General features: G+C 29.5%; 1 protein-coding gene across 1 annotated transcript in view; it reads left to right on the plus strand.

Annotated features, from left to right (window-relative positions):
* Window positions 1–7: 7 nt before the first annotated feature.
* LOC113388438 (mediator of RNA polymerase II transcription subunit 12-like) overlaps window positions 8–18033 on the plus strand; it is a 44766-nt gene continuing 26740 nt past the window's right edge. The window contains exons 1-12 of the mRNA XM_026625815.1: window positions 8–38; window positions 4636–4944; window positions 6874–6935; window positions 8522–8621; window positions 9335–9484; window positions 9921–10110; window positions 13211–13295; window positions 13422–13516; window positions 13589–13676; window positions 16005–16171; window positions 16232–16350; window positions 16409–16629. Coding sequence (XP_026481600.1) covers window positions 8–38; window positions 4636–4944; window positions 6874–6935; window positions 8522–8621; window positions 9335–9484; window positions 9921–10110; window positions 13211–13295; window positions 13422–13516; window positions 13589–13676; window positions 16005–16171; window positions 16232–16350; window positions 16409–16629 — 1617 coding nt within the window. The remainder of the gene's footprint in view (window positions 39–4635; window positions 4945–6873; window positions 6936–8521; window positions 8622–9334; window positions 9485–9920; window positions 10111–13210; window positions 13296–13421; window positions 13517–13588; window positions 13677–16004; window positions 16172–16231; window positions 16351–16408; window positions 16630–18033) is intronic.

The following is an 18033-nucleotide window of genomic DNA, read 5'->3' on the forward strand; positions in this document are numbered from 1 at the left end:
GTTTATGATGGACGTATTGACGAATCCTAGGAGAGGAGGTAAGGGATAAGGGATAAAGGCTATATATGTGTATATATATACGAGGTCTGTTCAAAAAAGTACCCGGAATTTTCGTTTTTTCAAAAAAATATTTATTTATTCGACTACATTAATGTGGTCCCCTTCAAAGTAGTCCCCCCCAGATATAATACACTTATGCCAGCGTTTTTCCAATTTTCGAAGCACCCTTGATATTCACTTTTTGATATGTCCTTGAGCACTCTCGGCGATTCGGCCTTTATTTCTTCAATCGAGGAAAACCGCCGTCCTTTCATGGGTCTCTTCAACTTTGGGAATGGGAAAAAGTCACACGGAGCCATATCTGGTGAATTTTTGCACTTTGCAACACTTTATTTCATTTTTTACGCAAAATTTAATACAAATTCTTTGACTTTTTCAATTCTTCCATTGTAAAAATCGCCGAGCTCAGAAAAACACGTCGAACCTTAGCGACCACCACAGACAAAGTAAACAGTGAATATAGCTGAAAATTTCATCATACTTTAGGGGCATGTATACCAACACAATAAAAAAAAATTTGACAATCAGACACTCCAGACCCGCGAAATTTAATTATTAGTAATTCCGGGTACTTTTTGAACACACCTCGTATGTATATATATATATATATATATATTATATATATTCTTTGTTTGATGTATCGCCCTCAAGAACTCACTCATATATATATATATATATATATATATATATATATATATACTAGCTGATCCGGCAAACCTTGTTTCGCCATAAAAAATATTTCTAGTATAAGATGTTTAGTACGAAAATAACTAACTGATTGCAAATGCGGTGCACGAGTGAAAGGAGCGGCTAACAAAAAATATATGAATAGTTCTCCCACTGCAAAGCACGCCACATATAAATGTCTCGTTAATAGTCTTTGCAAGAGCCAATCTAATCCGAAACTGATTTTATTTAAATTGAATTGGCATTTTTAAAGTTTCAAGATTTCGATATATTATTACCGCGCTTTTGCATTTGTTCAGTAATTTTTGAATTACGAATCTAAATCTGATAAGTCATTTTTAATTATATTGTTATGTGGCATGTCCAGCAATTTGAATGGGATTGAAAAAAATGAGATAGTGGAAAATTTTACAACTTTCCCCTAGATTTGTAAGGTACCTATAGGTTCCTGTCAAAAACTGTTGTATCTTCAGATTTTTATATGCAATCTTTTTATTTATTTGCAAAAATAACTCTTTATGCAAACTATTTATCAACTTTGTACTGTTTGTGCGTATCGCTAAATATTTGTACAAAGGGAAAATGACAGGGGTAGATAACCCTTTATAAAAATGAAAAGTTTTATTTAAGTAAAATTAAAAATCAGTTAAACTGACTGAAAGAGTGGTGAAAACTTATTCTATTACTAAAATGGCTATTATGAAATAGAGATTTGTGTAAGGAGGGTGATAATTTAGAGCTTTATGCATTTTCACTTTAAAAAAATTAAATTAAAAAAAAATTGATTTCAAAACTAAAAAATACGTTAGTCGTGGATAACCCTTGATGAAATTAAATAGCTTTTCGAAGTTAAAAGAGTTCCATGAAGAAAATAGGTCATAAAATATAAAAAAAATGTCAAGAGAGAACAACCCTTGATAAAAATAATGTTTTGAAGTTAAAGTTGTATGTATTTTGTCAATTCCGCATTATAAAATATAAAATAAAAAACTTGACCCCAAATTTAAACTAGTAGGGCTCATGGCATCGTGACTTAAGGCAAACTGCTGAAACTTCCCGTACCAAAAAAAATTTTTTTAAAAAAGATAAACATTTTTGAAGAAAAAATTACTTTGAAGAAATTAGATTTTTGAGAAACTAAATTTTTGACAAAAATTTACTTTTTTTGAAAAAGACTTTTTGAAATTTACTATTTTTGGTTTTCTGCATTAACTTTCCCTAGAATAAGTTATAGTAATTGCAAAAAAATTGAAAATTAAAATATATCTCTATCCATTTTTTCTAATTTATGCCAAAATGTTCGGAAACCTTTGAAACGTAAAGATATATACAAATTTTCATTTTCGACTTTTTTGCGATTACTATAACTTACTCTAAGGGAAGTTAAAAAGTATTAGGATTGGACAACCCTTAATAATAATGAATTGTTTCTAAAAATCAGCTATAATATTATTTATGAACATAATAATAATAAATGGTATTAAAATTGTCAAAACCCTAGAAATTTTATTATCATTGACATTGAGAAGATAATTATTTTCAACTAAACAATTGAAAACTTCATTGTTACAATTTTAAAAGTTGCTGAAACTCATTTTTTTTTGTAAAATCTATTATTGTTACATATAGGGAAGTTTTTGCAACTTGCTTGAAGTAAAAATGCCATTTATACATAGTTTCGTTTCTTTAGTATGTTTTTGATATAAATTTTATTATTTTATTAAAAAAAAGGAAATAATAAACCTAATACTCTCTTTTCATATTGTGTATTATAATTTTGATTAAATTTAACAAATATTATGTAAAGGAATATCCTTAAAAATCATTTAAATTTAATAAAATTTAAAATTTTTCTTCAAGCTTAAAAATCTGAACTAAAATTATGTCAAAAATATTCAATGACTGAACGCGGGATGAAAAATGATTGAACTACAAAAGGCTATAAAAAAATAGTGGTTGGTGATAAAAGTGGTATGTAAAAATTTTGGGTTGTATGTATTTTGTAATGTCACATTATAAAAAAATAAAAGCAAAAAAATCCGTTCAAAAATTACAAAAAAAAATAAGGGTGAACAATCCTTATCACTTAAGGGTATGAAAAATAGATATTAGCCGATTTTCAGACCTACTGAATATGCATATAAAATTTGGTAATAATCGGTAAAGCCGTACGTATGATTTGATACTTTTCCTAAACGGTTCGGATTTTGATAATGCTTTTTAGAGTTTGTCGAAGGAAATTTTTAAGATTTAATGAACGGTAAAACTATAGTAATATTGTAGAAATGAATGGCAGAAATTACAAAAAAACACTTATCATTTTTTGACATTGAAAACATTTGAACTGTCATCTACTAGAAATGTCGATTCACTTGAAATTTGAATTTAGCTGAAATTATTAGCCTAGATAATATTAGAATATAATATACAAGGAAAATGTAATGTCTACATTATTATTGCCGATGTGCCAGGAATTAAAATAATATAACATACAGTCAACATAAAAATGTTTGGCAGATGAAATTATATAATTCAGTTTAATAAATAACGCAACAAGCCGAAAATTGCATATACATTATTTCTTTAAACTTGTGCATGTCGCATTTTGGTTTACTTCACTGAATTATTTAACAATACAAAAACATATTTCTACTTATTAAAAAATGATTTAGAATTTTGTTTAGTGTGTCAAAAATTCATCGGATATGGAGGAATATTTAGCAAGTTGATCTTAGATTGAATAGTGCACATATGAACTAGATTTTACAAACTAATTCGCCAAAGATTTGAACATGAACAATAATGTTTATTAAATTATTAGTAAGAAAAATGTACTTTAGAAACTATAATTGCCAAAAACCAACTAAGACTAAATTATTGAAGCAATTATGTTGTGTGGTGAAATCAAGTGTGATATTGTTCTTGTACCGTCGATACTATATTATTTTTTTCTGAATTTCTTATACTGCTTTTGCTAAGACCATAAATGAATCACAAAGGCGGCAGGACATCGAATAGAATATTAAAAAGTATAGACTATTAAAAAACTTTGAACTTTTGAAATGTAGACATTGGTACAGGACAACGTCTGTCGGGTCATCTAGTATATATATATATATATATATATGAGTAAGTTCTTCAAGGGCATACATCAAATAAAAGGCAAAGATTTAGAAGTTAATCTTTAATTTTTCCAAACGTTTCGACATAGTATTTTATGTCATCATCAGTGGATATAAATATGGTCTTACATCAGTAGCTAGCGCAAGGAACACAATTTTGCACTATCATATATACATTAACTTGTTTTTTTTTATATTAATTTGTTGAACAGAGTATAGCAAAATATTTGTGAAATATATAATATATTTTGCACAGAGAACGTAGTTTATGTGACAGAGCCCGAGGCTGTAGTAACATGTGTTTAAAAATTATTTGAAGAGACCGAAGAGAGAAATAATTTTTAAACACATGTTACTATCGATGATATACAATAATATAGTATAGTAAGATAGGTAATAGGTTATCTATCGTATTATTAGGTTAAGTCTTATAAAGTATTCTAACAAATCTCGAGTACTTTTATATTATAATAAATACTTGTAGGTATGTGAATACAAATGTTGTATAATGAATACAAATAATACCAGAATAAATATAATTAATAATATTAAAGAATATAAATTATGTACTCAATGATTCCCTCATACTTGTACAATTTAATGTATAGACTAGCTAGCTGTGTATAATAGAGTTAATTATATAAAAAGTCAATATATTAGATTTGTGAGTTCTTATCGAAATATATCAAATTTTTTGAACCGGATTTTAAATTTTAGCATTCCGGCAAAAAAATATTAGCACAACACCACAGATATTTTTTTTTAGGTAAAATCGAGCAATCCTGGGCCCGACAACTATCAGAATCCGCCAGCAACCGCTACTCCTTCGTATGCAATGCAATTTTGTGCGTCTGCCGAGAAACCGACAACGACAGGCTAAATGACATAGCCATCACCTGCGCCGAATTGACTGCCTGCTGCAATACACTTGCTGCAGAATGGTTGGCCGTGTTAATGGCCCTGTGCTGCTCCGGAACTCATAGCCAGAGCTTTTATATGGATGTTCTAGATCAGGTCGATGTGCACGATTTGGGAATACATAATTCGTTGGCTGTTTTCACATGCATTTTAATAGGTAATAATTGTAGAATTTATGTTGAAAGTTTATGTGAATAATAATACAACCGTTTATGCAGAAGGATAAACACAGACTGACTGATTATATATTCTTTAACTAATCACATTCATTACAAAATATTATTAACAATCACTTGTTTTACATAAAACAAAAGACAAACATATATACATAAACATAGTAGACACAGAGCGTTTAGTATCAAACTTCAACAATAATTAGATTTATAACTAGTGGTGTATGGCATCGTGCCTTAAGGTAAATTGCTGGAACTTCCCGTACCGTAATGAAATCTTCGAGAAGTTTTAAACGTTTTCAAATATATTATTACAAATACTGTAACTTTCATTATTTCTGCTATCTTATTGTTATATCTGAGCAAATCAAATGTGAATCATGAATCAATTATTACATTAACAATCGTCATTTCATTTCGAATCAAATTTCAAAAAAAAAAAATAGTTGCCTAATTTGCACAAAATTGAAAAAGTTTATTTTGTTGAAACAAGCAGAAAGTTCTTTAAGTCATTTAAATCGGACACTTAGTTCTCTCAAAAACTGCCATTTTTTTAACATTTAGCTCTGTATCTCCAAAACCGCTGGGCCTACCTTTTCCAAAAACTAATCAGCACATCTCCCTATCAATAGGAATCGAATGTTTTTTAAACCATTCAAATCGGTTGATCCGTTCCCTCAAAAACTCGCTTTCTATTTTCTGCACTCTTTGCTCCATATCTCCGTAACGGCTGGACCTGCCTTTGCCAAAAACTAATCAGCACGTCTCCCTATCAATAGGAATCGAATGTTTTTTAAACCATTCAAATCGGTTGATCCGTGCGCCCGAAAACGTGGACGATAAAACGCGGACATACAAAACACACACACACACTCACACACACACACACACACACACACATCCATTTTTTCTGAAGTATGCCAAAATGTTCAGAAACCTTCAAAACGTCGAGAAATGTAAAAATTTTTGATTTCGATTTTTGGACGATTACTATAACTTACCCTACGGGAAGTTAATAATATTATTTATAACTAGTGGTGTATGGCATCGTGCCTTAAGGCAAATTGCTGGAACTTTCCGTGCCGTAATGAAATATTCGAGAAATTTTAAACGTTTTCAAATATATGATACAAATATATCATACAAATACTGTAACTTTCATTACTTTTCCTATCTTATTGTTATATCTGAATTAACTCTGTGATAATTTATCTTGAAGTTTCCAGGAAAATTCATATTTGTCATTTCATTTTTAATCAAATTTCAAAAAAAATTTAAAACAAAGCTCAGATCTGCAAGCAAATATCCAATCCTCACCAAATTTTCTTCAGCAATAAAAAATCAAACATCCTATTACAACTTAGTATGTTCATCAAGACCATGTACTCTATAGCCAAAATAATCAAGAAAACATATAATGAGCAAATTGGATTTTCTGGCAAAAACATAAACTTCTTATTCAAGAAATCTCAAATTTTTATTTAATATTTACACAAAATTGAAAAAGGCTCCCGTATAGTCACAGTCTAAACACACTTGCAAATAATTTTGTGCGTCACTTTGACTTAGACTGTGTTTTGTTGGCGGCATTTTTACATTTTTCAATAGTTTTCACAAAATTGAAAAAGTGCTCCCGTATAATCACAGTCTAAACGCATTTACAAATAATTCCGTACGACATTTTCGCTTATACTGTGCCTAGCTCGGCGGCATTTTCACATTTTTCAATAGTTTTCACAAAATTGGAAAAGTTCTCACATAAACAGTCTAAACGCACTTGGGTAAACATTTGTACCAGAGTGGCGCTTAGACTGTGCTTAGCCTGGGTATTTTTTTCAATTTTTAACCCATTACAAGTTAATAATACATATTTAATTTTTTGTAATTTTAATTAATTGTATTTATTTTTTCAGCTCGCCATTGCTTCTCTCTGGAGGATCTTGTTCGACATGTTGCTCTACCTTCGTTTGTTAAGGTAAGTTATTAATTTATTTATATGCATATATATATATATATATATATATATATATAGCTGACCCGGCAAACGTTGTTTTGCTAAGTAAGGTATATTCTAAACAATTTCTAGAAGAATCAAAAATATTAATACTTCAAGTGTATAATAAGGATGTGTTGTTTGAATGGTATAAACCCCATTAGATTGTCTATATTTAGTCAATACAATCAAACTGCTGGAAGTTTTATACACTTTCTATAAAAAACATGGTATAACCCAATCCAAGTCATTTTTGGTCTTTCGACTTATTGATTACGTTACAAGTTTTTCAGATCCTTTTTGGATTCTGGATTTTGTGTATAATTGTAAATAAATTGGTACTACTGAGCTATACAAAATTTTCAAATTTCTGCAAGGAGAAATAGAAAATGAATGGAATAACATAAATAAAAAATAATATGACCTAGAAAATGTTTTATAAATACCAATGAGTATATAATTATACAAATGAGAGCTTTCAGAGCACCGTGTTTGAGAAAAATATGCCAAAAAGTGCATTTTCATATTAACAATTAAAAAAAGTTGACATTGTTGAGTTTCTAGTAACACTTGCGACCCTATTACATGATTTTACTGAATTGCAAATTTATAGCTGTTTTTGTAAGAAACATGTGTGATTTTATATTTTTATAATTTAATACACATATTAAGAAATAACATACTAAAATTTTGTAACTCCAGTATACCGTTTTATATTTTTAAATATTTTTCAAAATACTCATCAAACCGTGGACTTGCAACTAATGCAAGAGTGCATTTGTATACAAAATTGTACATTTCTAGCTTTTTTTGTTAGAAACATATGTGATTTTATATTTTTATAATTGAGTACATATATTAAATAATAACATACTAAAATTTCATAGCTCTAGTATAATATTGTATATTTTTAAAATATTTTACAAAGGTACTTGTCATATCATATCCAACCGTCGATTCGCAACTAATAAAAATAGAGTATGCAAGTGTGCATTGCAATTTTTTAGTTTCTTCTGTCAGAAACGTATTTGATTTGATATTTTTATAATTCAGTATACGCATTAAGAAATAACATACTATAATTTCATAACTGTATTACAACGCTTTATATTTTTAAAATATATTTTAAGCCGTCAATTTGTTTACGTCAAAGTGTTTACTAACGTTTTTGTATATAAATAAAACTACGAACAAAACTACTTACTACAATTTAAATATAATTAAATATTCACGTATAACATCCTATTAAACGTAATTGAACAACAACCGTCAAAAACATTTGACATTTGACGTATTAGCCACCGTCCATTGTTTCATTTAAATTACGCTTCTACAAAAAATTTTAAATTAAAAATGTAAAATTTCTACGCGATTTTGAAATGATATCTCACCTTTCCGACAATCTACTGATTAGCACGAATTTTTCAAGACTAAGACTGGCCAAATCGGTTTAGCCGTTTTCGAGTTTTAGCGAATATATATATATATATATATATATATATATATATATATATATATATATATATATATATATATATATAATGTAATATTTTTTAATATTGTTTCAGGTATGCCGTGGCGATATACCTCTCGATGCTGAAGCTGGAGCAAGACTGACTTGTCATTTACTGTTAAGGCTATTTAAGACTGTAGAGTGCCCTCAACCAGGTAATTTTAGATAGAATATATATATATATATATATATATATATATATATATATAATATAAATAATCATAGAATACAGAATAATAAAATTTAGTTAGAAATGTACTATTTGCGGGACATAATTAGAAATATAACTATCTGTAACCGATCGCGCGTTGAAGCATCATCAAGTAAAATAACTCAATCAGCATCGTTTTTTAAAAGATTTCTAACAGGTATCACAAAATGTAACACACACACGGCCATTGACTGTATCTGATTTCAAAAATTATTGAAATTTAAAAAAAAATCTATTTCTTAGAAAAATTTGAAAATGTTTCGAAATTTAAAAAAAAAATCTAATGGTTTCAAAAAATTCAAAATTCTCCAAAAATGTAAAAAAATCGTATTTTCCAAAAATTTCGAACTTTTAAAAAATTTGCAAAAAAAAAAATTACTAATTTATCAAAAACATCAAATTTAAAAACAAATTGAACAAATTTCTTGTAAACATACACATATGTTGTTTGTAGAATACGCTCGTCGCCCAATTCAATAAGCACATATAAATTTACAGTAATTATTTATAATAAATAATCTAATTGAAATTATTTAAAACAATTATCGATTATTTTTATTCTTTTAATGTTTAATTACTGTACGGGAAATTTCAGCAATTTGCCTCAAGACACGATGCCATACACCACTGGTTAATATATTTATTTTATTTTCTCAGGAATGTACTCAGTGAGCACATCGCCTCACCCAATTCCTACCCAGGGCCCTCAATATTCCATAAAACTCAGCTGTGATAGACATTTGTTGGCTGCCGCTCACAAAAACATTAGCGTGGAGCCAATATTGGCTGTACTGAAAACCATATTGGGTAAGTGACTTAATTTTTATATTAAGGGACCGATTCTGCTGTACAACTGAAAAATGTTATGGCAAGGCCATGTTACGCTTTAACTTGCATACATTATGCTACTGAATCATACTGAATACTATCAAAATGTCACGTATTTGCTGTGCATTCAGGCGTTTTGCACATAATCTGCAACGTCACTCGTATGTTATGAAGCTGTGTCAGAAAGACCCTGTTATCTAACATCATTGTTTTGATATTCGTGCGGTTTCTAGGTTAGATTTTCTATCTGACAACCTGTGAAAAACGCCTGGCTGCATAGCAACCACATGACTTTGTCAATATTTAATATGGAAAGTTCTTCATAACATAGCCTTGCCATAACATTTTTTATTATGCGGCAAAATCTGGGAAAAATCTTAATTTTTTATTATATTGTTTGTGTCTCGTATTGCAGTTGTCGGTGATACTACAGCACGTGATGGTGGCAATTCCAAAAATAATGGAAAACGTAGCGGACTGTCGACGCCCGTACACCCAGGTAGCACTCCGAAGGGTCAACTTGGGGCAAGTGAATTATCACACATTTTGGGAACCAGTGATATGAGTCTTATTGGAGCTGCTGATGACCCTATGCTGGACTTGACGTATGTACTATTATTATAATAATAAATTTAGATTAATGGACCGATATTGACGCATAACAGACAAATGTTATGGCAAGGCCATGAAGAACTGAATATTGACAAAAGACATGCGGTTGCTGTGCAGTCAGGCGTATTTCTCATAGAATACTTAGCCTAGAAACCGCACAAATGTTAAAAAAACTATGCTAAGTAACAGGGTGTTTCTGACTCAGCTTCATAACATACGAGTGAGTTTAAAAAATTAAATTGTGTTATTTGGCATGTTGGGTATCGTTTGAAAGGTCTTTTTGAATAGAATCCGGATATTGCAATCAACTATGTGATTTGTCCACAAAATTTACACATGTAACAGAGCAGTCTAAAGAAGTTTTACTTCAAAATGTTAGATTGTTACTTTTATTACGTTTTATGGCGTTGCAGTTTACGTGTAAAGCGCCTGAATGCACAGCAAGTACATGACATTTCGACAGTATGATTCAGTAGCATAATGTATGCGATTTAGAGCTTATCATGGCCTTGCCATAACATTAGTATAATTTTAAAATATCCTTTACCTATTTGGTTTTTTTTATTACAATTTCATCTAATTTTTTTCTTGGACAGGATGGTAGATTTGGAAGCAGGAAATCGTCATGCTCAAAGGTCAATTTTTTTAAATAGAATTTTATGAATGTCCGCTTTTTGTTTGTCTGTGTTTTTGTCGTGATTGTAAATAAATATTACATCTTGCTTTTTGCATTCATGCATATAATTTTTGTTGTGTTGCGTTTAATAATACTTTTTTTTAATTCATTGCTTTGAGCTCACCTAATTATATACACGAAGTAATAATTATAAATATTTTCAATTATAATTGTATTTAATTATATAAATTTAAATACAACTAGTAGTGTATGGTATTGTGCGTTAAGGCAAATTGCTGGAACTTCCCGTACCGTAATGAAATATTCGAGAAATTTTAAACGTTTTCAAATAAATTATTACAAATACTTTCAGTAACTCTCATTATTTTTGCTATCTTGTTATATCTGTATTGACACTTTGAGCAAATCACATGTAAATCATAAGTCAATTTATCATTTCTAATTCAATTTCAAAAAAATAGTTACGTCAAATTTACACAAAATTGAAAAAGTGCTCCGTATGGTCACAGTCTAAACGCACTTGCAAATAATTTTGTGCGACATTTTCACTCAGACTGTGCTTTGCTCGGCGACATTTTTACATTTTTCAATAGTTGAAAAGCGGTCCCGTACAGTTACAATCTAAACGCACTTGCGAAAACATTTGCACCAGGTTATCACTTAGACTGTGCTTAGTATGGGTAATTTTTTGAAATTTTCACCCGAAATTACATTTTTATAATTTATTTATCTAGATTTAAAATTATTATCCGAATAATTACCGATATTCAAAAAATACATTTTTGGAAATTAAAAAGGAAATGAAATTTATGCATGGTGGTGCATGGCATTGAGGCAAATTGCTGGAACTTCCCATACCGTAATGAAATACTCCAGGAAAATGAAATGTTTTCTGAATAAATATTGTAACTTTCTTTTTTTGTATTTTATAGACAAAATATTAGAGCTTACGAATTGGACTTACGATCTTGAGAGTAAGATGAACCTAATTCGAAAATTTCACGACGACGTTTATATATGTTTACATGAAAAATAAATAAACAAAACTTAATCAAGCGAAATTGGATTAAAGGATCCTTAAAAGATCATATTTTTTAGAATTTTACAAACTGAATTGCAAAGTTAACATTTTTTCAAGTATATAAGCGACCGTTACAACTTTATCTAGAATTAAAATTAAAATCCGAATTATTTTCTGTTATTAATTTTTTTTAATTACCCGTAGGGTAAGTTATAATAGTCGCAAAAAAATCGAAAATGAACTTTTATATATCTTTACATTTCAAACGTTTTTGAACATTTTAGCATACTTTAGATAAAATGTATGTGTGTGTGCGGATACAATTTTTTGCGATGATTTCGATATTTCGACTCTTAAAACAGCTAAGCAGCCATCGCTTTAAAAAAAGTTCAAACTTATACAAACTTCAAAATATAAAAAAGTCAAATCTTCAAAAAATTTCAAACTATAAAAAAATCAAATTTTTCAAAAAAGTCATTTTTTTTCAAAAGTATTAAAATTCTAAAAAAACTAATTTTTTCAAGGTTCAGAAAGATTTTTTTTTTAATTCTAGTTTTTGGTACGGGAAAAATGTACTTGCAAAACGGCGAAAATAAACGAATTTTCAGTACCGAGTAACTTGAAAAGTATTCGTTTTTTTGAAAAACTTTATGAAAGATTTTTTTCTCTTATCTTATTTAAAAAAAAATATAAGATGACACCACTGACAAGGGGTGTCATCTTCCCGGAGTCTAAATTGTTTTCACTTTTGAACTTGAGAGTAAGATGAACCTAATTCGAGAATTTCACGTAAATTGGAGCACAGTACAAAAATCAGACCGAAAACGACGCTCTATTGACTGAAGTAAAATGTATAGCGCTCTTTCTTTCCTTCACTACGAAAATATCTTTTATCTCTCTCTCGCGTAACAAAATGAGCATATTACAATTTTGAACCTGGTAACCAAATTTCATCAATATTTTTGTTTTACATAGTTTGCTTTTGATAAAATAAAAATAAATGTACATAGGCATGGAATATATTAATATTTTTGCTTCACCATTTAATTCACATTTATAAATTTTAATTTTTTTTGTTTATGTACAGCATTGTGATGTCAGTTATATTTTTTAAATAATTAAATCTATTTTTATACCATCACTAATTTCATGTTGTCAATAATTTCTAAAATGTTGTCATAATCATTTGTTCCACAAGGTGTTGGAATGTTTAATATGAATCGATGCTGAAATTTACAGTAACATTTGCTTGCATGTTTGTCATTTTGCACATCTATAATTTTTTACACATTTATATTTAAATCATATTTATTAATATCAAATTAATTGAATCAATTCAATTATTTTGTAGCATTTTGCAAATACACATGTTCCTATTTTTTTTTTAAATGTTTTAAATGTTATATTTTAAATACTAATGTATTATTATTTATAGTAGGATACACCATTCGAATAATTCAGAAAACGTTTCAAGTCTTTCTGAATTTGCACAGCATGTGTTGAGGGAAATTTGCTCACAGGTAAATTAACTAAAATATTCATTATACTTTTTATTTAACTGAAAAATACATATATTTGTCTTTGTAAGAAATTGTTTTTAGAATAATATTTGGAATAATTTTTTTTCTATTTTTTTTTCTTTTTAGGAATGGGTTCTAGAAAGATGTCTGCAAAATCCTGATGCCCTTTGCGATCCCGATCTCCTGTTAGATAATATGCTAACTCCGAAACAAGCACAAAGGTATGAAATTTTTAATTTATTAACAATATTATAAAAAACTATATTTAATATTTGTTTTATTATTTTTTTTAGATTGCTGCATATGATATGTTATCCTGAAAACGCAGCAAATATGAAGGAGGATATCGATCAGAAGTCTATTATCGTGCGAATTTTAGAGGTAAGTAATTATTTTATTTATATTATTAAATATTCTCTCGGTTAATGTCGTATATGTCAACACTTTGGGCATATCATGAAGCACTGTAAAATTTGTAGGTACTAATGAGTTGCACTTGTAAATATCATATGCCTGAAGATATTATAATTTATTTTAAATTTCAAATGTTGCTTATCAGTTGAATCCATTTTCTCAAAATTAATTATTTTACTGATTTGTTATTCAAGTTGCTGGTCAGTAGAGTCATTTTTCTGCAAATTATTCATTTTACTGATACGTTATTCAAGTTGCTCATCAGTAGAGTCCTTTTTCTCCTAAATAACCATTTCAATGATCCGTTATTCCAGTTGTTCGTCAGTACAACTAGACAGTTAGTTTACTGAATTGTTATGCAAATTTCTTGTCAATAGAGTCGTTTTTTTTCAAAATTATTTATTTTACTGATATGTTATTTAAGTTGCTCGTCAGTAGAGTCTTTTCTCTCCTAAATAACCATTTTACTGATCTGTTATTCCAGTTGCTTGTCAGTATAGTCCTTTTCTCAAAATTATTTATTTTACTGAATCGTTATTTAAGTTGCTCGTCAGTATAGTCCTTTGTCTCAAAGTTAATTACATTTTACTGAATAATTTATTTATTTAAGTTGCTCGTCAGTAGAGTCCTTTTCCTAAAATTTAATCATTTTAATAATTTGTTATTAAACTTGCTCGTCAGTAGAGTCCCTTTTCTCAAAATTATTTATTTTACTGAATCGTTATTTAAGTTGCTCGTCATTTTAATAATTTATTCCAGTTGCTCGTCAGTATAGTCCTCTGTCTCAAAGTTAATTACATTTCATTGAATCACAATTTAAGTTGCTCGTCAGTAGAGTCCCTTTTCTCAAACTTTATTATTTTACTGATTTGTTATTCAAGTTGCTGGTCAGTAGAGTCCCTTTTCTCAAAATTATTCATTTTGCTGATACGCTATTCAGATTGCTTGTCAGTAGAGTCCTTTTTCTTAAACTCAATTATTTTACCGGTCTATTATTTAAGTTGCTTGTCAGTAGAGTCCTTTGAACTTTGCCATGTACATACTTTACAAAAGGATTCTACTGATGAGCAACTTAAATAAATAAATAATTTTGAGAAAAGGGACTCTACTGACGAGCAAGTTTAGTTTTAATGTTTTATACTAGTGTTGCGCGTTAGTAAAATCCTCTTATTAAAATTTAATCATTTTAATAATTTGTTATTAAACTTGCTCGTCAGTAGGGTCCCTTTTCTTAAAATTATTTATTTATTTAAGGTGCTCGTCAGTAGAGTCCTTTTCCGGTAATTAAAATTATATGTTTTACTAATTTTTATCCCGAAATTAATTTGCTTGCCAGTAGAGTCCTTTTTCTGTCGTTAAAATTGGATATTTTACAAATTTTGATTTTTCTAGTTGTAAGTTAATTTCTATCACGGATTTAAGTTGCTCGTCAGTAGAGTCCCTTTTCTCAAAATTAATAGTTTTACTGAATTGTAATTCAAGTTGCTGGTCAGTAGTGTCATTATTTTCAAAATTATCTATTTCACTGATTTGTTATTCGAGTTGTTTGTCTGTAGAGTCCTTTTTTCGTCATTTAATTAAGTTATTTTACTAATTTCTACCCCAAAATTAAGTTGCTCGCCAGTAGAGTCCCTTTTCAGTCGTGAAAATGAGATATTTTGCAAATTTTACTAGTTGTAAGTTAATTTTAATTTTTATCACGGATTTAAGTTGCTCGTCAGTAGAGTTTATTTACTTCTGAGCACACGTTATTATTTATCATTTTACAAATTTCTAATGTCGCTCGTCAGTAGAGTCCCTTTTTATACGGGCACATACTAATGTTGATTTTTTTTTTAAGTTGAACGTCAGTAGAATCGATTTTTGGCCATGTAACTAATTATTTTACTAATTTCTATCATAGATTTAAGTTGCTCGTCAGTAGAGTCTTTTTTTGTCGTTGAAATTAGTTATAATAGTTATTCTCGGCGACGTGCAATGTCATATATGTCAACACTTTGGACATAACATGAAGCACTGTAAAATTATAGGTACTGATGAGTTGCACTTGTGTAAATAAAATAGGCTTGAAGTCGTACTAATGTTATTATGATATTTGTGCTATTTGGAGGTTAGTTGACAGTATCAAAAATTTAAATAAACGCATGTATAAACATCTTAGGTATAGAATTAAGCCAACTTAAGAAAATATGATTTGTTAAAATAAAATAGGTGCACTGAGAATAGAAAAAATACCAAGAATTGTAAGAAAATGGGAGGGTATTTTTTAATTTACATTTTTTTTTATTTGTTTAGAATTTGGAACAATGGAGTTTACGTATGTCCTGGTTGGAATTACAATTAATGTTCAAACAATATCCTAATGTGGGCTCGTCTGAATTGAACCAGTGGCTGGATATGGTTGCAAGAGCAGCAATTGATGTGTTTCAGATGCCACTGGATTCTCAGGAAAAAATAAACAGGTATTTTAAACTAAAATTGATCAAAATTTTTCAAGTTTGTTTATTGTAATTTTTTTCTAGTGCTGATAGAAGTAAAAGCAAAAAAATAGAATCGATTTGGCTGGTTGCTCCTTTGGTCTCCAAATTACCGAGTGTCCAAGGAAGAGTCCTAAAAGTCGCCGGACAAGTTTTGGAATCAGGTAAGGATTTGTCAAAAATATGTTTTTATCGTTTTTATTTATCAATTATTTTTTTTAGGCAATTGGTGCAGTAACAAGTGCAGAAACGATTCCAAAAACAACGGAAACAACTCATCAGATTCGTCCAGGAATAAAAGTAAAGGATCTGGACCGATGTTAAATCATTTACCGTTTCTCGGATTAATTCTTACTTGTCTCAAGGGACAGGATGAGCAGAAGGAAGGATTGTTGACGTCTTTGCATTCGCAATTGTCGCAGTTTTTGCAACTTTCGAAAGATGTAAGAAAATTTAATATTATTAACTTCCCGTAGGGCAAGTTATAGTAATCGCAAAAAAATCGAAAATGAAAATTTTTGCATTTCTCGACGTTTCAAAGGTTTCTGAATATTTTGGCATACCTTAGAAAAAATGGATGTATGTGTGTGTGTGTGTGTGTGTGTATGTATGTGCGGATACAAATTTTTGTCGACGATTTCGGGAACACGGATCAACCGATTTGAATAATTCAAAAAACATTCGATTCGTATTGATAAAGAGACGTGCTGATTAGTTTTTGGCTAAGGCAGGTCTAGCCGTTCCGAAGATACGGGGCAAAAGTGCCGAAAACGGTAACTCAGTTTTTAGGAGAACGGAGCGTCCGATTTGAATAATTCAAAAAACATTTCACTTGTATTGACAAGATGAAGAATCGATAAAATTTTCATAAAGGTAGGTCTAGCGGTTTCGGAGGTATGGAGGAAAAAGTAAAAAAATTAGTCATTTGGCGCTCAAAAATGATCATTAGACATATGCACATAAAGTTATCAGATATTTTATAGAGATTTCAACAATCAGTATACATTTTGTTAACATTCCTATGGGTTCCGTACCAATGCTTATGCGTTAGACAGCGACGCGGCGCTTACGCGCTTTATATTATACAATATGTCAAAATAAAGAAAAATTTTTTTTTCAAAAAAAAACAAAAAAAAAATTAAAAAAAAAATATTTTTTTTTTTTAAATTTTTTTTTCAAAAAGTAATTTTTTTTCCAAAATGTTAATCGTTTTTAAAAAAATACTAATTTTTGGTACGGGAAGTTCCAGCAATTTGCCTTAAGGCACGATGCCTTAATTGCCTTAAGACAGAATTTCACTTACAGCTAGTTATCACTTATAATTATCTTTCTGAAGGAGAAGTTTGTTTTCGTCAAAAAAACCGATTCGCTAATTTTATGTTTTCTCCTGCACGTTTCAAGACATTCTGACTCGAATGAGACCAAATTTGGAAAAAGTATGTGTGTGTGTGAAAAGATTTTTTACCTACGACGTTTTCTCAAAAACGGCTAGACCGATTTCAAATTATAGTAATCGCACAAAAATCGAAAATGAAAATTTATATGTATCTTTACGTTTCAAAGGTTCCAGAACATTTTGCCATACTTCGTGTGTGTTTTTTTCTTTTTTTGTATAGCGAGATAAATGCTTCGATGCATCCCAGACTAGGTCTTTTGTCTGGGTATGTCGGACTCAATACCGTCTAGGTATAATACCGACTAAAATCTCCGCTTTGCACTTGCCTCTGATTCCCATGGAAACCGCCGTTAGGCATTATTTCGTAGGGGGAGGATCTAGAATGTTATCATTCTTACCTTGTATTTATACTCATCTTTTGAATTTGATGTGTGTGTGTATATATGTATGT

The sequence above is a fragment of the Ctenocephalides felis genome, unplaced genomic scaffold, assembly GCF_003426905.1.
Source record: "Ctenocephalides felis isolate EL2017-DRISC unplaced genomic scaffold, ASM342690v1 CF-g0.4_SCAFFOLD_03572, whole genome shotgun sequence".
In the NCBI taxonomy this organism is placed as follows: Eukaryota; Metazoa; Arthropoda; class Insecta; order Siphonaptera; family Pulicidae; genus Ctenocephalides; species Ctenocephalides felis.